Source organism: Neocloeon triangulifer, unplaced genomic scaffold, assembly GCF_031216515.1.
Source record: "Neocloeon triangulifer isolate White Clay Creek 2 clone unplaced genomic scaffold, ASM3121651v1 ptg000017l, whole genome shotgun sequence".
Lineage (NCBI taxonomy): Eukaryota > Metazoa > Arthropoda > Insecta > Ephemeroptera > Baetidae > Neocloeon > Neocloeon triangulifer.
The window spans coordinates 4,282,799-4,301,227 of record NW_026775559.1 but is presented as its reverse complement, the minus strand read 5'-3'; the positions used below and the strand labels follow the sequence as shown (position 1 = coordinate 4,301,227).

The 18,429-nt window shown below is 35.6% G+C and overlaps 3 protein-coding genes across 5 annotated transcripts in view; 2 read left to right on the top strand and 1 right to left on the bottom strand.

Moving 5' to 3' along the window:
- The first annotated feature begins 1,153 nt into the window (after positions 1–1,153).
- LOC132203318 (alpha-1,4-N-acetylglucosaminyltransferase-like) lies at positions 1,154–2,394 on the top strand. The gene is made up of 2 exons (XM_059630994.1): positions 1,154–1,595; positions 1,750–2,394. Exons 1-2 carry the CDS (start codon positions 1,185–1,187, stop codon positions 2,392–2,394), a joined length of 1,056 nt encoding a protein of 351 aa, XP_059486977.1. The 5' UTR covers positions 1,154–1,184.
- A 6,039-nt stretch (positions 2,395–8,433) lies between these two features.
- The window catches only part of LOC132203397 (acetylcholine receptor subunit alpha-like), a 36,370-nt gene continuing 26,374 nt past the window's right edge, over positions 8,434–18,429 (top strand). For 2 of the 3 annotated variants that reach the window (XM_059631170.1, XM_059631167.1), the window contains exons 1-2: positions 8,434–8,458; positions 18,019–18,081. In XM_059631170.1, coding sequence (XP_059487153.1) covers positions 18,042–18,081 — 40 coding nt within the window. In that variant the 5' untranslated portion in view covers positions 8,434–8,458; positions 18,019–18,041. Of the gene's footprint in view, positions 8,459–17,825; positions 17,951–18,018; positions 18,082–18,429 lie in introns of those variants that run through there. The other variant, XM_059631168.1, reaches the window with a different exon arrangement.
- LOC132203399 (uncharacterized) lies at positions 14,582–16,634 on the bottom strand. Its single transcript, XM_059631173.1, has 11 exons — positions 16,477–16,634; positions 16,303–16,369; positions 16,132–16,208; positions 15,591–15,678; positions 15,411–15,536; positions 15,326–15,348; positions 15,226–15,261; positions 15,050–15,170; positions 14,898–14,992; positions 14,821–14,842; positions 14,582–14,758 (listed from the first exon to the last, which is right to left on the bottom strand). Exons 1-11 carry the CDS (start codon positions 16,528–16,530, stop codon positions 14,649–14,651), a joined length of 819 nt encoding a protein of 272 aa, XP_059487156.1. The 5' UTR covers positions 16,531–16,634; the 3' UTR covers positions 14,582–14,648.

Sequence of the window (18,429 nt, the reverse complement as noted above, 5' to 3'; positions counted from 1 at the left end):
TCATTGCGTTCTGTGTACTTTAATTTTGTTTATTTTTTAATAAAAATATAACTATTTCAACTCATTCTTCTTCAATTAACTATGATTGGCTATGATTTTAGTTGCTGGTAACAAATTCCATTATTTTCAATTTATAATTTCAATTTTTTTCTAGTAATGAAGATCAATATGCTTGTTCTTTATTATTTATTCAGATACCTTTTACCAGGAGATATATTTATGCCAAAGTGCATATTGATTTACATTGTCACAGTTTTTCTTTACCAAACCTTCACAATACGCAATTTGTGAGGGGCATCTTTCTCGTCTCCATTCAAGCGCGTGGCATTCGCTGTCAAAAGAAGTTCTATTGAGAAAGCGCCGGTCAAAAGAGCAGAATATGATGCTCGTCTGTTGTCAAATTACGCTCGGGGCGATTGTGTGTGTGTCAACTTTTGATGTATGCGCGTGCAAAAGAGCGGCCGTGATACGCAGCCTGGCCCTCTGTGTATTATGCGTCTGCTATACAATCAATCATTTTTTTTTTAGGAGCCCTATGAAAAGGGGGCCATCTCTGCGCTCCCTAAAAAAATGCAAATGTTCCAGCATGCGATACTCTATCATGGCATTTAATCCTTTCACATATTGTTTCAACTCTTTATGAGTTATATTTTTTCTATTTTAGCCTAAATTGTTTTGAAATCAAACGATGTTTTTTTTTAAACTACGCATGAAAAGTTTTGTTTTGCATGTTTTACCTGCCACGACATGATAGGAAGCAAGTATTTTCGGTGCCTTCTAATAAGCATATAATTATGATAGTCAGGTCTTTTTTACGAGCTGTAAGTGGCCTTGTTTTTTAATTTTTTTTTTTATGGTATATTCACATCAACTCTAAAATGCCTAATTTTTTGAATCGAAAGAAAGATTCCATAAATTATGAAAAAAAGCCTTGTTGTTGAACGTAAATAATTATATCGCTACAATGAGATCAGATGAAATTTCAAGTATGGCAATAAAAAAAATTGAGTTAACTTGGCAGGATAACAACTAAAGAAAACGACACACCAGGCATTATACGAATAATTACAACCCGTGATAACGTTTATCATGCCCTTTGAAGGAAACGGCCGCAGTACTTTTTGAAGGCAATCGTGTCACGACTGCACTCGCACTGTCAACGTTTTCACCATTTCACTGCAGTGATGTTGAATATTTCCGCTAAATTAAGCGTAACAATTTTGTTTCTGCTGTCACTTTTGACTCTGCTGTCCACTTTCGTGCTACTTGATCCTCGCAGCGCAAACACCAGACAAGCAGTACAAGCATCCAGTGTCCTGACGACGTTCAATCTGAGCTTAATGCTAGATGATCCTTCTAATTTTAGGAGTGCTTTTGGACAAAACGTGATATTTATGTTGGAGACGTCCAAAACAGGTGTTCTGAAATTACGTCAAGTGTGCGCACTGGAGGCGGCCGCTAGTTTAAATCCACATATAAACTTTATTTTGGCTTTTTCGGATTTGCTCGAAATTAAGGCTAAGGACAACCCTGCTCTGCAGGAACTGCTTCAACATTCCCCAAATGTTAAACTTGCAACACTGGACAGCTCAATGGTATTGATTTTTTTGAATTTCTACATATTTTTTATTTTGTTCAATGTAAAAAAATTCAATTGAACTATGATTTAAAATACCATAAGGTATTAGTTTAATTCAGACACACAAGTTAAAAAACCCAAGATTAAGTATGAAAATTTAAACTTTGCAGGCAGTTCGAGGCACGCCTGTTCAAGACCCTAAAGAGAATAAATTGAAGAAAGACAATTATTACATTAAGGAGCACACAAGCAACTTCTTGCGGATGAGCTTGTTGTGGAAGTTGGGCGGAATGTACATGGACCTTGACTATATGACGCTCAAAAACTTAAGTGCAATCATCGAACTGAAGAATTTTCTAACCGCTGACGCAGATTACAACATCAATAATAGTTTGCTTGGTTTTGAGAGACACAATCCTTTTTTGTTCAAAATTTTAGAGACTGTGCGTTCAGATTACGACCCTAAAGATCATCCCACAGTAGTCAGGTCCTTTAACAAAGCGGTAATGAATGTTTTTAAGATAAGCATTGTCGAGGCGATCAGACTCGTAAACATAAATAACCAGCTGCACGTTTTGAATTATTTTATAACTAGTCCAATTAAATACAGCGAATGCCATGAGGTGTATCGTACCAGTAATGCAAGCGTCTGGTTTGAATACATTAGAGAGCATGGAAGTTACACCATTCACTTATGGAACAGCTGCAGTAGGAAAGAGGGAAAGCTTGACCCAAAATCTAATGATTCGCCTTATGTTATTTGGGCAAGGGGATACTGCCCAAGAGCAATTGCTAGAGCCGTTGATTGGTTCTAGATGCAAATTAGGTCAATTGTTGCACCCCAATGCTACCTCTACAATAAAGAAATAATTTAAGCGATAAAAAATACACTGTGTCATTTAGGAGGAGCATGAATTTCCCGATAATTCTTTTCAATGACTTGAATATAATTAAAGTACACTTTTGTGTCTAAATATTTATGTTTCATTATATTAAAAAAAATTATTTTGAACACTGAAAGGGAATAAAATTAATTTCTTTACCTTTTTTTTTTGCATTTTTAAATTGATTTATTTTTAATTTTTTAACGACTTCACAAACTGAACTTTTATGATAGGTCCTCTATCTATCTATCCTGCGTGCAACGAAACTGGCTTTTAATTCTGAAATTGTCTAATTTTGGTAACTGACCAAGAAAATAAACACTGATTGCACAAGAAAGATTCTTTTCTCAGTTTTTCTTCCTCTTTATATAAATGTATTAATTTATTATAAATTGCATAGTAGCAAACCTGTGGTGTACAATAGAAGCGCTCACTCAAATCATAAGAAAGAAATTATGTAAATTTTATGTAACTTTATGTAACTTTTTAGCGGTTTGCTACTAATTCAAATTATTGCACAGGTAATAAATTATTTTTTAATTTTTCACAAAAAGTATTTAATTGTAATATTCGTAATGTGTTTTTATTCAATTAAAGATTGTGCATGGAATGGGATGCATTTTATATGCATTCAAATAATCTTGTCATAACTTTTTACCCAATCTTAAATGGTTTTATATTACTATATTATGATTTATACTATTGTTGCTGTATTGTTGCTATTTATTCTTCACAAATCAATTCAAAATTAGAGAAAAATCACGAAATGTGAAGAAACGGTAATACCTCTGGCAAACAAGTTGTTAAAACGCGGGGCCTCAAGAGAGGTCCACGTTGAGATGGGCTATAGTATAGTATATAATATCTAAATTTTATTTTTATGCATTAAAAAAATTTATTTCGTTAATTTAGTTTTTTATTTTAATAGAGCTTGTTGTATAGTCTGGTTAAAAATTTATTAATAATATATTCAGTTGGATAACTAAAGAAATTTTGTTAGATTGAAACTTGAATATGCAAATTGCCTTGCTTGCGTGCTGTGCAGGTTGCATAAGTACAGTTAGAGTTTGCAGTTGCAGCGTTAGTAAACTTCATTCGAAGGGCGAATTGTTATTATTAAAGGCTCCACCAAATTGTTGTTGCGCCGGACTTCTGAACTTTTTTACGATTACACCTCTTACCATTTGAGCGCGACTTCTTACTTTTCGCCTTTTTACGCGCGACAGACTCAGAAAAGTTTTCTATTAATGCAATTTTCCCAAAGTTTTGCGCCAAAAAGCAGTAAAACACAGAGGCGGCGACTCTCTTTTCTCCACTCTTTACGACCTCTATTCTTCCCACTCTCGCAGAAAAGATGAATCAGCCTTTTCCTAGAGATATGTTCGCAAAAATTGCAAAAAAGGCTCCAAGGAGCGAGATCTATTAATTCAAGCAATATTCTCTCAAGAGCAGAAAAAGTTTGATGGGCCATTAACAAAAGTGAGGAGGCAAAAACCGGCAGACATATTCATGCCTCAATTTTCAAAAGATTGATAGCTTGCCGAAAATGACTGCAAAAAATTCAAACGGCGTATATGCAAATAGAAATTTGCAAATATATTCCGATACACTGCAACAAAAACAAATTCTTCCGCGGCTTCTGTGTGGCGATGAAAACTTTCGCTCTTTAACGTCTCTTGCATCACTCCTTGCGGCCACGAGGAGACAACGTGAAAGCGGCAAATTGGAAAACTTTTAATTGAAACAAATGCGATTTCGTTTAACGTCATCATTTAATCTAGCTGGCGAAAAGGGAAATCTAGACAGAGTTTTGACGCGAGTTGAGAACTTCAAAGGTATAATAATAATATAATGGCTTTATAAACAAACCTACTCCACAAGCTTTGTTCAAAGGTTTTTCAGGATGGAAATTGATTTTGGTCCAGAGACTTGGTTGTGATTCGCGCACCGATTCAGACCAAGTGCCTTTCCACGAATGCCAAGGCTGCTTTTTGCTGATTGTTTTGTCGCTGCCTGGGGATAAAAGCTGCCGGCATCGTGTAACGACGGCCACACTCTCGACGGCGGAAAAAGCACAAATCATGGGAAGCCGCTCAGGGGGCAGAAATCGCATTTTCACGCAGCACGCTCAGCTGCACCGACACTTACTCCAGTTATTGTCTCTGTCGGTCGAGACCGGGAAAGCTTTAAAGTGGATCACGCGCGAAATAGAATTCACGCATTTCGCTCAATTGAATGGAAGCGAAAATGTGCATTTATTTACCCTAGTGCCGGCAACAGCAAAGAAAATAAGAGAGTATCATTCTACTCACATGAGATTTGAAATTTAATATTTTTTTATTATTCTAAATGTATTAAATTAATGTAATACGTAACTAATATTTTTTGAGAGAAAAAGCAGGCCCTTGTGGAATTGATCATGAAGTGACTAGCTTTTCCTTGTTAAAAAAAGGGTTTTCTTCTTTAAAAAATAAGGCTATATCAATTTTAGTATTCAGCTGTGTGTTTGTTCACGAAATAGTGTCGTGTACTGAAACATAAACTGGTAGCGAGTTGTGTTTTTAATGTATTTTTCTTTCAGCGAGGATAAATACATCTTTTTACTTTGCATTATTTTAAACGCCTGATTACTTTGGTAGGTATACAAAAGCCAGGTTGCCGCTTTTCGCCATGGTTTCCTATGATTAATTAAAAAAAAATCGTGATTGTTGCCTCAATTTGTCAACCCTTTCTGCAAATCAAATATGGATACAGTTAACAGAGATACATTGTAAACTGAAACAACAGGATTTTACTCAATCTAAACTTGAGCATAACCAACATAATTGGCGTGAATTAAAGAAAACATTATGAAATGGAGTAAAAGTTGAGCTTGATTTAACTTCATAAAATTTCATTTTTTTGGCTCTGGTAATGCGAAATTTAAATTTTATCCCAAAATGAAGAGTTGACAATGAGGAATAAAAACTGAATGATGATACTTTAAACACAAAATTTCAAGTGAAATTGGAGTAATTTTTTTTGTAACCAAATCGTTTGGAAAAATATGCCAATATTTGTACTCCACTCTTCACATTTTTATTTATTTATTTATTTTTATTTTTTGGATGAAAAGAACTCATCACAAATAGGATCTGCCTCTTTGATTAAAATAAGAATTTTTTTATTATTACCATTTTCTTGTTTTTCCTCTCTGTCTCAAAAATCTGCTCCCGAATCAGTTTCTTTGTTCATGTTATGTAAGCATGAAATCGTGACTTTTCGTAAGCGTTTTTACATGAGATTTGAGCACCTGAAGATTTTGATGCTTCATTTCTTAAATGTTCAAAAGCGCGCAAAATCACGAACTCTGAGAGGCTGCTGGTTTAGAAGTTTTTCCAGTACGTGAAACTGAATTTTCCATAAAAACAAAAATGGCTGTAATAAACATTTTAAATAATTTTAAGATATCTTCTGGATAGCTGTTACTAAATTATTTATTGTTTTTGTTATAGTGCAGCAATGGCCACTTCAATATGTTGACTCATTTTTTAGTAAAAATATCAATATTATTTATTTTTATTTATTTATTTTTTATTATTTTATTTTTACACTTACTGTGTATTTTAAGTTGAGAGCCAACGTTTGCTAAATTCCAAAACGCTGATCTTATCCTCTCCAGCGAACGCTTTCGAATTCGCAAAAGTGCTGCCTGTACCATGTTTTTATTTTTTGTTTTGCCAATGCAGCTGTTGCCCTCATGCATTTTTAACCGGCTCTCCCCAGTGCTTTATTTTTTGCATGCATGCAAACGCTTTCCCGGCTCAGCTAGATCGTTCAAACACAAAACGGGCTCTTCTGAATTAATCTTGCCGATGATCAAAGACATGCCGCCTTTTCTCCAGCCCGCATAACAGGTCCCGCTCTTGGGATCCAAACTGCATTCTTGTGAATATTTCATGACCGCAATCGAGCATTTAAGAGCATTTTCTTTATCGCGTCCACAGCATGAGTATCAGGGCCGCATGTTGCTCTGGCGAATATGGCCTTAATCATACAATATTTGTTACAGCTCAGAGAGTATGAAGACTTAATTGGAATAATGCCAAATTGTATTTATAAGATAAAAATAAATGATAATAAATAAATGACAAATGTACTCCAACCACTGTTGACCGCTGATTATAAAAGCGTCAACAGTAACAAAATTTGGATATTTTGTTTATCCTTTTTCTCATAATAATCAACTATAAATCTTTGACATTCAAATTATGGCATGGCAATGTCCAATTTTAAATAAATTCAAGGCAGGCTCTGCAATTATCAAATTTTACAAAACCAAGCTTTCCCCATTAATCAAACAAGCCAATGAAATATACAGGAAAAAAGTTGGACATGATCAAGGGTTTGCAGCTCGCATCGCTCACAATCATTAGCGACGTACAATCCGATTGTCCGTCCGGTGCTCCTGGTGCTCGTTGCTAGTTTTTTTTTTTTTTTACTTTTTTCTGTCTGGCCAGTCAGCGGTCTGTGCGATGGCTCGTGTGCAATTAGGTATCAGATTAATTCCAGAAGGCTCCCGACTCTAATCCAGCTCGCCGACAAATTGCAAATCGGTGTTATCTGCGAGTAACGGCTCCGTTTGCCTCCATTTATCTGATTGATGCGAGCGCCAATATTTTTTTATTCGACGTGTCTGTATCGAGATGTTTCGCTGTGTGCATTGTATGTCGATATGGCCTGTGGTGCGCTGCAGAATCTTTTGAATAATCGCGAGTGCTCCGCCCTCGCCGGGGAACCCACTTGCCCGCGCGCCGCCACACAAGCACATTTCCAATAACAATCTCCGCGAATTGGGAAAGGCGAAAGCGCGCTTTTCCCAAGGAATGATGTCGGGTCGATTCTGAACCGACGCGATTTCGGTTGAGGAGCTTTCACAATAATTGACATTTGTGAAATATGAATGCGCGCGGAAGATCTGTTTTAGAGTCTTTCTCAAACAGCAGTCATGCGAGAGCGCCTTTAGACGTATACAACCTGCTGTACTTCCTAAACTTTAGAATATTGTGGAATTTTCTTGAAAAATATATATTTATTATTTGTTTCCCATAATTTTATGCTGTAAAGAATTGTTTGCTGTTTCCCAAGAGGTTTTTTTTTCAATTACAAAAATCATGAATTTGGATTTGCTATCGAGTCCAATATGCTGTCGTTGCTGTTAAATTAATTTTCTCATTGTTACAAAACATTTCATGAGATGAAAAATACCAATCGTTTGGGGGGGAAACATTAAATTGTTGGACCAAAACGTCACGTCCAGGAGCAAAGAATTTTTTAAAATTTCTGTGTTGTTGTTGTTCGTTTATTATTTAATAGTTCTTTTTTGTTATTTTTTCAAAAATTTAAAAGTATTAAAACATTTATACTTTAGTGTAAAATCGATTGATTATATAAACTATAAACTTTAAAAAAAAAATTATCATCAATTTTTTATACATGCATAATTATATTTTTAGCTTTATTTAGCATATATATTTGCATTATTTGCTTCTTCAAACGATTTTAATATATTTATTCCTAATTGATACATTAGCTCCACGTCCATAATTTTTCTGCCTTATTGAGAAATTTCATTTCCAAACTTAAAGCGCACCCACTTCAAAAGAATTTCTTTAATGAGACAAAACTGGTTTGAAAAATGCAGCTAGGGTGGTTTAAGTTCATCAAATTCTCTCGCAAACCTGCACAGCACACACGACGCGAGCTGCTGGAAATTGATTTCACGAGTGCGCAGCCAGTTGGTCTGGCACGGCAGCGGTTACCTCTTTTGCACTTTTCAAACTCACCCATCAGTTTTCAGGGTCCTCTTACAGCAATTAAGGGCACGATCTTTCGACGCGAGACGGGGGAGCGCCGACGGCGGGTCGCGGGGAGGAAGTGGCGCACGCGCCGCCACCCCGGGCCGCCTTTGGTCGCGAGCAGTCCAGGCCGAGCAGCCAAACAAGCAGCACTTGGGGTGAGTACAGAAGCCCTGCAGTTGTTTCAACTGTCTGCCGCCGCAAATCTCGTTCGCCGAATAAGCGTCGCCCAAAATCAATTTTGAGTTTGCGACAATCGCGTCGGATTATTATACAATTTTAAAAATCAATCGTTTCTTCTCTTTATCAATTAAGTTTAAATTTCTAGTTGGATTTAATATAAATTTCTATGTTCTAGACGGGTTTTTATGATTGATAATATGAATTAAATATCTATTATCTCATGTATTTACAAACTTTGACCCACATTTAGAATAATAATGAAATTAAAAGGCTACGATAACAAATCTAAATATTTTAATGCAGATTCTATTATTTGTAAAATCATAGCTAATAGTAAGTTAGTTATAATTAAAAATAAAAACTATAAATGAAAAAATTTTAAATAAATTAATTTAAATCTAATTTTTAATCATTTCTAACTACTCTCTAATAATATTTACCAGTAACTCAATATATCTAATAGTTAATTATAATTAATATATTTATTAACTTTTGCATTTAAAAGGAGTTTGTTAAGCACCTTAAGGCACTGTGACCCAATTACAATTACAGTAGGGCATAGAAAAAATCTGCTGATAGTTGTAATTTGCAAGACAATAGCACGCCGCAAATTTTGCTTGGAATGAAGCAAACAACGCTCTCTCATCTCGCGAGAACTTTCGTTGCCATCCAAAGTTTTGTCTCTGCAAATCGCGCTCACGTTTGCTCCAATACTTGATAACAATGCGAGGCGAAACAATCAAGAGAGACGCGACGGAGCGAATAATTATGGATGGGAGGCGCCAGGTCGGTGGCAGGTGGCCAACACAGGATCTATTGATTGTGACGTATGGAGATGCAGAAGCCACCCGCACTCTCACTTTCCCCTGCCAAAGTTTATAAGTTGGATTGCGCTCTTTTTCTCCATTCCGTCAGCACACACTGCGGCACCTTATTTTCGACGATAATCCCGCCGAGACTAATTGAGTTAGTCAGCGTGCCACATTTATTTCGCTGCGCCGGTTGAAAACGAAATAAGATCCCTCTTGGCCCCAGACGATGCAATTGATTCTTGAAGGAAATTATCTTTCGTTTCTTTTGACTTGTAAGTCGCATCTTCAGCAGTTCAATTGTAATAATTTTTGCAGCATAGGCTTCTCATTATGTAACAACAACTGATTGATGTTATATACAAAGCTAGTTTTTTTTCATACAATATATTAATTGAGAGCCATCCAAAAGTCAATGGACGAGGTGAGGTCAGTTGCAAAAAATTTGATTAGTAAATAATTATTTTGCATTGAATTATTTGAATTCGATTAAATCAGGAATCTTATACCCACGGAAAAATACCATGAAATAATTTAGCGTAAATAAATTCCAATGGCATATTGAAAACTCATGAATCATTGCTTGGTTCAAAACTAAACATGCCTCAGGATACTGCTAGTCATTAGTTTTCATCTGCAAAATTCAGAACACATGTTCCCAAATATTTTTTTTGGAATTTATTACACTTCACTTTTTCTGCTCACATAAAAAATGTCTATGTGCAGAGCTCCAGTAAATTGCTTTCTGAGCCTCAATTCTCGCAATAACGAAAGCAATCACCAGCACTTCGTGGATTTGCAACATTGATGAACTCTATCAAAGCACTACTGTGTTCACGATAGTAAAGCTCGTAGGCAATTTTCCGACGAAAATGAAGCTGTTTCGCATCGGATCTTCTGTGAGTTCGTAGAAAATTCTAATGGCAGAAACTTAATAGGAAAAACTATAAAATATACAGACTGATACAGACAAAAATATTATTTTATCTAGAAGGTCGCAAGATTATTAAAAAAAAAAAAAAATCAATCAACTTGTTTTATCTGGAACACCATTTCCAACTTGGTTCTTGGTTGCAAATAGACGGTCCTTTAAAGTTAACCCCTGGGCTTCAATCTCGGTGGTTTCCTTTGATTGCATTCTCGCTCTCCGCTGGATCGGTTTTAAGAATTCATCCACTTGCCAATCAGTCTGCCTCCAACTTTGATTCCAGCGTCTCTATCTCAGCAGAAATTCGACATAAAATTCTGCTCATTTAATGCGCTCCAATATAACGGCTTGTGCAGGGGGAATTTTATACTTCCTTTTTATGAACTGATTGACTCGGATGAGGCGGAACGGAATCATAAATTCATAAAGCGAGATAAGCCTTAATGAGATAAGTAGTGTCTTTTACCATCCCTCCAAGAGCTTATCAGCAGACATTTATTCAAGTTTTACTGCTTGATGTGCGACTAGACATGAAATAATTATATTATTTTCAGTATATATGTAGATACAAGAGGCGTATAACAATTTTGATAATTTTTCACTATTCCACAATCCTTGAGAATATGTTTGAAGAAGTTAGTTCTTTCTAAGTAATAAAATAAATTATTAATATTTATTTAATTCAATAACTTTACATGTATATTTAAATTTTTATACGTAACTTTAAGTTCTTGATCTAAACCTAAATTGACCTAAATATTAGTAAAAATTACATTAAATTTAAAAAAAATAATTAAATTGAATTAAATTAAATTAAAGGTCTTTTCAATTAAAGCAAACTTATTGAAGAAATTGTTTCTGTATCAATCATATTTTGACAGACCCATAATGTTATATAGTTTGATATTAAAATCGTTAAAGTTTTTTTTTTTTTCAAAATAAGTAATATTAATGAAGTTTTTATAAATAATTAAGGATTTATAATCCTTCAATCCTAATGCACAAAGTGGAATATTTTAATTGCAGCAGATGAAAATTAAAAAGAAATTAAGATATAAGTGTATAATTAAAAATATTTTTCTTTATTTATGTCGTTCCAAAATTTACAATACTTTCTCATTATGGAACACAATAATATTTTTTTTTATTCATGATTTCGTAAATTACGTGGGCGTTGGTGTGCATAAGAAAATCAAAAGTTATAAATTATTAATTATACCAAAAAGCGCCAAAAAGTTTAATTGTTCTAAAAAAAAAATAATAAGCATCGCGTTAACCAAGATAGGATGTATTTTTTATGGAAAAAGTCACATGTATCGCCAAGATGCGTGTAATTGCTGAATAATGGGTCACCCACGCACACCGTGATGACGCCAAGAGACCTTAAAAACGACCCGGCCCAGAACGAATGGTCACGTGCGTGGTCACGCCGCCGGTCTCGCTCGGCGGGGTCACACCTGAGCACTTTTTTTCGGCGACAAATGATCGGCAGGCACTTGTTCCCGCGAACACAACAATAGGGTTAGTGTGCCGGAGGCTGGGTTGCTAAGCAACGCGCCTCATCGACCGTCCGTCCAACCCACCCAGCCCGACCAGCCTCACCCGGCAGCCGAGGCGCGCCACTTCAAAGCAGCATCTTCGCTTTTTAATGCACACTCTTGTTTTTTCATCGCCCGCCGCCACCGAGTGCCTCCGAAGCTGCCGGGGCGAACGGGCGGTTAAGGGCTCTCCTTGTTCATTGATAATTGCAGTCCTAGCACACTGACACACATACCTATAGAGATACCCGCACGCAGCGCACAATATGTAGAGGGGGACGACGGATTAGGGGCGAGAGAGTGTCGCAGAAATCGCAACCCCTTCTGCACTGTCGCGAAAAAGGGTGACGGTAAAATTAGTCAGCCTTTGTCAACCAGACAAGGCAGATGTGAATATACTAGAGATTGCCATTATTGAGAAGCGATAAATTTCTTTTGTCATTTTTAACTCAATCTTTTAATCAATTTTCATGTCAGTCAATAAATTCTTGCAACTTTAATTTTTATTATCAAAAAGGATTAAAAAAATGTCAACTGATAACTCAAGAGAGCGTGAGCGTTACGAAAATTCTTCCTTTTTTCTTATGAAACTATCGTCATTAAAATATTGAAAAATTTGGAGAATTTGTTTGATCAAATAACAAGTTTTTAGTCTCATTCTGATTTTCTCAATTATGATTTTGTAATTTTCGAATGGTTTAAATATTTAGAATAAATTTTACTATTTTGAATACATAAATACATGCAATTGTTACATAGCAAAGAGAATGTACTAAAAAAAATAATTCACCTCATTTTTCTCTCTTTCAAGGAATAGTTCTCTTTCTTCTTTTTTGAGACAAGGACAAACAGCAGGCAAAATTCTCAAGGGTTTTCTCTCATTCGCATGTATTCTGAAAGCATAAATCCCGAGCGATTTTTTTGCGGAAAATCTTTGGCGAAATTTTGCACAAAGCTGGCATAGGGACAGTGAAGAAAGGCACATTTCGTTTGGACTTATATTTTCGCTCCTCACTTCATTTGACCAAAAGAAACCCTTGGTGGCGCCAAAAGCTGCTTATTTCAAAGCGGGCGGCGAACCTTTTGAAGCAGTGATTGCTCCGAAATGAATTATTAATGTGGCAGCAGCTGTCGAGGGGAAGGAAAGATGATGAGAGAAGAGACGCTGCTTTTCTTCTCAAAGCAAAAGGGAAAGCACGACTGATTTGCTTCTTGATGCGATACACAACACTAGCTCTCTCAAACTTGCAAGATTGCTTTTTGAAGTTTTTTGTTGATTTGAAAGAAAAAAAAAATCACATTTCGTCAAAGTGAGACGCTTCAAGTCAAGAGCACATGAGACGCAACAAGGTTGGCAAAGTGATATTGCCAGTTTGGCGGCAGAGATCAAAGGCTCGCAGCCAAGAGCAAAATAATTTGCCAACTCTGTTTGAGTAGGTCGCAAGTTCGATGCTGCGAGCGAATTTAGGCATGACAGACATGTCAAATGCTCTTTGTAGACTTCGTTGATTGACTTGTTGCAAATTAAAAACTTCCTATTCCACTTCCAAAAGAGGATAGGATTTCAGACTTATGAAATAATTTTTTAATCGGAACATAAGATCTTATCTTCCTCTCTTATCCTTTGTTAAAAGCGTGATTTGCTGCTTAAAATTCAAAGATGAGAAGCATGGTTTCAATAAAAGAACTTTCCCTTTCTGAGTAAATTAGAACATAAAAATTTCTTTTAAAAGTATGGATAAACATTTATTTATTTTTAAAATTATGAATTGTATTTAATTATTTTTAAAATTTTAATCAACAACTTTTGAAGCTTTACTTGCATAATAGCAAATCCAATCAACCATTTATTTAAAATTGACCATGCCCGCATTCCTGTACATGCCCATAAGCGTTTCGTTTGAAACGAATTTAAGCCCATGAAATGGTATTCGCACTAGACCGATCTCATTTTAATGTTTATCCTTCGCCTCACTTTCTACGGGTAGTGCTGTGTGCTCAAAGCCCAGAGCGTTTTGGCCAATGCAATATTTTACTCTGTATGAAAAAAAATTTTGCTGAAAAGGAAAAATTTTATTTGTATGTGCATTGAGTGCGAATTGAGACGAAAAGGAACAAAAATTTGTGGAAGGGGGAATTTGCACTTCTTCTTTCTTTCTCATACACGTAGTTAGAGCGGAGACAATTACGCGACGAAGAAAGAAAGTGGGCGCGAGGAAGAGAGGAGTAATAAGGACAGACGAGAGGGAAAGAAAATTTCCAGCCGCTCCGATGAATATGTACGAACAAAGCGGGCAAGAGAGCTGTTATTTTCACCACATCCTTTGTTCCCGAGGAGAGAATTTTTCCGAATAATTACAAAGTCAGAGCGGGAGACATGACAATGAGCGCAATGACTTCTTGAAAGGCAATTAAGCATCCGAGATTGCAGCTCTGTGTGCTTAAAGTGGTGACGAGAAAAGAGGTGTAACTGCTTTGTCAAGACGCGTTAGTTGAGGTTATTTGAATTTTTATTTGGAAAAAAGCTGTTTGTGATTAGATGGCGTTGAAACTTCTAATATGGCAACCTTTTTATATTACCTGAAGACTACTCTAAAATAAAAATAAGATGAATTGAATTGACCTCCATTGATCCCTATTGCTGCTAATGAGAAAAGTTTCCCTTCATTTTGAAACCAATAAAAAAAAAACAGGTCATAAATTTTCAGACCTCTATTTTCAGCAAATTATCATTTTTGTGCTTAAGTTTCTGTTTTTATATCAAATGGAATTTTATCAGTATGGACAAATAAACAACAACAATTATAAAAAAGGCAACAATATCCAATTTTTTTTAAAACCAATTTACTCAAAAGCCATGAGAAACAAACTTTGAATAAGTGTAACTGAATCAATTCTTCTTCTTCCTTTGCTGTTGCTGCTGCATCTTCAGGCGATTTTGGGTCCCGTGAGAAGTATCAAGCTTCCTTATTTTGGCGCCTGTATCTTTGCAACCAGGCCCTGGAAAATAATAGATATATGTGAAATAACCAATTAAAAATCTCCCAATATAGGTAGCTTACTGCTAGTATCAGGATCGCATTTCTATTATTTTTTTTTTAATCAATATGTATATTTTTTTTATGAAATATTTTGTTACTTCATATAATTTCTGGTACATGCAACACATGTAGACGGTTGGTTTAATGTTGCAGAATCTTCCTGTTGGCGATTTAATGGTCTCGGGCGTAGCACCTTTTCAACAAATCTTCACTTATTAAAAGGGTAGATTGGAATGTGACATTAAATTACACGCCGCGGGCTCTTCACACTGGGAAATTGCATCTAATATGGGTTGTGCCCAATATTGAACCTCGTTTGAGCTATTGAATGTTGCCTCAGTTTCATCCAGGTTTACTGCAGAACCATTTAGCTACAAATAATTAAGTTTTGCCAAAAAGTAGGGCCACATGAGATATTTTTCATACGAGTCCTGCGTCATTGAAAATGCACGCCATGTAGCACTAAATATTTTAATTAATGATTTTTCCTTCTCAAAATTAAAATAATTGTTTGCATGGTACATACCACAGAAGAAACTTGCATTTTTTCTATATATAAAAAGTACGCGGTCAGATTGAAATTAATAATTTAATAATAAAAAGAATATTACGTGGGGATGCTCTCTTAGGTCTGTTAGAAGATTTTAAGAGGTTGTTCACAGCTTGAAGTAAGCCTAAACTTCTTCGGCCTTGCTTCTTCCTATTCTTTCCGGCCTTGTTTTTAGCTGAATTTGGGTCTAATTTTTTTTTCATATCATTATTCGATTCGGATTTCATTTAATATTTTATACTTTTATTAGCATTTCCATTTTGGCAAGTGGTCAAGGAATCTTCCGGTAATAAGTATGGAAATTTCTTTCTGCAGCATCTCTCCGCTTGCTGTTTTAAAAGTGTTTTATTTATTAACGCACGTGAATAGGAACTGATTGTGAGATCCGACTCGATCAGTTTAAATGAAATTGGTTGTTAACAATGTGGCAATTTAATGATAATAAATAACTAGTATTTTAAGTTCATCATCATAATTTGGAAAATATATTTTTTATTTTAGTCATGGAAAGACAAAATAAAGAACAATTTTAAGAAAATTTAAATCCTAAATTTTCCTCTTCGGCGTTTATTGAGAAATGAATTTTCAAATATGTTTTTTGTTTTTAATTAATTCTTGTCTCTAATATTTGAGCGCTATGATATAGGAAAAATAATGGAAGCGCTTCCTGACATAGCAAGAGCCACTTCCGTTTGCAAACTCGGTGTTGGAAATTTTACGCACTGCTTTTGTTAAATCAAACTGTCTGTTAATATTCTCATTTCAATATTTAAAAAATTCACCTTTAAAAAATCAAACGTAGACCTCAATTTTGACTCGTAACTCTGCCTCTTTGATCGGTGGATGACACGGTCGTCACCTACAAAACCCAAATTTTTTAAAATTCCATTTTTCCCCTTCTTTTTCCTGAAGTTTCAAATTTGCAAAAAAAATCGAGCATTTAATTTACTTGCCTTCGTCTTTGTAACCTAAAGGGTTATCATCGTCTTCGCCATTCCTTCCCCATAGCATAATGGCCATCTGTTTCCAGAAATTTACGTTTTAAAATGAAATAAATATTCAGTTTTTATATTTAAAAAAAAAAAAAAATGATTCTAGTCAATTTGAACGAGATAAAATAAACTTACGAGGGTGGTGGCAGCAAAAATGAAGCTGTATTTGTAACCGAGTTTCACTGCCATGGTGTTGCCGCTCTGGAATGATCACAGAAAACTGGGCCTTGCGATGAAGTGCGTCAATGATGATGGTTGGGATCCACAACAGGATGCAGTTTGTTTCCGACTCTGCTGCGAGTCCAGCGTTGCATCAATCATTCCTCTCTTCTGATAATTACCAAGCCAGGGAAATGACGAACTGGGAAATTTTACAAAATTTGCAAAATTTTCCACCAACTGGTGGTGCGGCTATAAAATGACATATTTGAATAATATTTCTCTTTTTCTGCGATCGCTAAAAGATAAAAATATATTGAAATAAATAATCAATAAATTGAAAAGAATTGGATATTTTGTGAACTAAATTAGGGTTGTTAAATAATTGAGGTCAAACAGTTAAAAGAAGTCGGTAATTTATTTAATAAAATGTGATATTCTTTTAAGCATCAATTTTCCTTTTAAACAATTAATTATGTATCAAATTATATTTGTATAGTTTGTTACTCTTATTGAACAATGAAAATGCAATCTTAATTAACTTAAGTAAGTCTTATTATATTGTTAGATTTGAAACGCTAACAATGTTTAAATAATCTTTTTCTTCTGCATTCAGTTTAGAATTTTTCCAATAATATATTCATTTTGTTGTTGAGAAAATTCAAAAGGCTGTCGTGGCAGCACTGGCGAGAACATCATCATTTGAGCGGCGGAGGCCAATGATCGAATCATTTAATCTCGCGAGCAGCCAAAGGGCCCAGTGCTTTGTTCTTATCCTCCTCTCTCTTCTTTCTCTCTCTCTCACTCGTCATTATCGCGGATGGAAACGCCCGCAGAGAAACTGGCCCATTTCCAGAGCCAGCCAACGCTCGATTTCTTTGTCCCGTCCTAATGAGGTGTGCAGCTTTGGAAATATTCAATTCTGCCGCCCGTTTGGAAATCGATCAGACGCTGCCACCGTTTCTCCCCCGGGGTTGCAATTTTCCTTCCATTTCAAACACACTCGCATTTCCCCCAACTTTTGACTTTTCCAACTGAGAGAGACACGATCAGACAGGCTAAGATTGGATCTGGCGGGACGTGGGTTTTGAAGCAGTAAACTTATTCAACGATTTTCTGCTTTGGAAATTTTATTTTCCCGTATACAACTTTGAGAGAAAATTCATCAACGCTTAAGTAACTTTCCGTGTTCCAATTTCATTATCCCTTTGTCTCTGTCTAATTGAAAAGCTGGTAATTAACTGCGCCGAAAGGTTGTCATTTCCACTGTGTGCAAGTGGGCCGACCGGGGCCTATGCTGTTGTCACAGACAGAACATAACAAGCCTGCATGCGTCAGAGGCACACTTTCATGTCAGTCGCTAAAAATTGCTAATCGTGCGGATGATTAGATCATGCGGCACTCTCGCGTGACCAACTAAAACGGCCAACAGGTAGAAATACCTGTTCGGGTGAAATAATTTTAATATTTTTGAGGTCACGCAAGGAAATAATGTTATTTCTATTTGTTTGTTTTCAGGTGCTGATGAAGCAGAGGCAGTCATGAGGGCCCTTCTGTGGCTCCTCCTCGCCCTATGCTCCGGTAAGTTTATTTTCAGACTTGAAGCCAGGGAAAATAATTATGAGTTTTGTAAACTTTACAAATATTATCATTGTATAAATCGGTACAAATTATTCTAATTAATGCCATTCTTAAATTAATAATTACTCGTGGAATATTTCAACTTTTCTGATGACATCAGTCAGAAATTGTCTGATGTGATTTGCTTGAAAACATGTTTGGATATGTTTGCAAAAAATATTAATTTTTATCTTGGATCTAAAACTGAAACCTTATTAAAAACTTTGTTTAAAAATAACAAATCAAAGGCAAAGTTTATCTAACAAAAAATCTCATCAGCTCCTCGCTTTTCCTTCTCCTCCTTGGAAG

Excerpts from the sequence above, each read along its gene's own strand:
- LOC132203318 (XM_059630994.1), top strand. The coding sequence starts at position 1,185 with ATGTTGAATATTTCCGCTAAATTAAGCGTAACAATTTTGTTTCTGCTG. Across the intron at positions 1,596-1,749 it reads CAACACTGGACAGCTCAATG|GCAGTTCGAGGCACGCCTGT; the intron begins GTATTGATTTTT and ends TAAACTTTGCAG.
- LOC132203399 (XM_059631173.1), bottom strand. The coding sequence starts at position 16,530 with ATGGCAGTGAAACTCGGTTACAAATACAGCTTCATTTTTGCTGCCACC. Across the intron at positions 15,171-15,225 it reads TTTTCAATGACGCAGGACTC|CTAAATGGTTCTGCAGTAAA; the intron begins GTATGAAAAATA and ends AATTATTTGTAG. Across the intron at positions 14,843-14,897 it reads TGTACCAGAAATTATATGAA|AAATGCGATCCTGATACTAG; the intron begins GTAACAAAATAT and ends AAAAAATAATAG.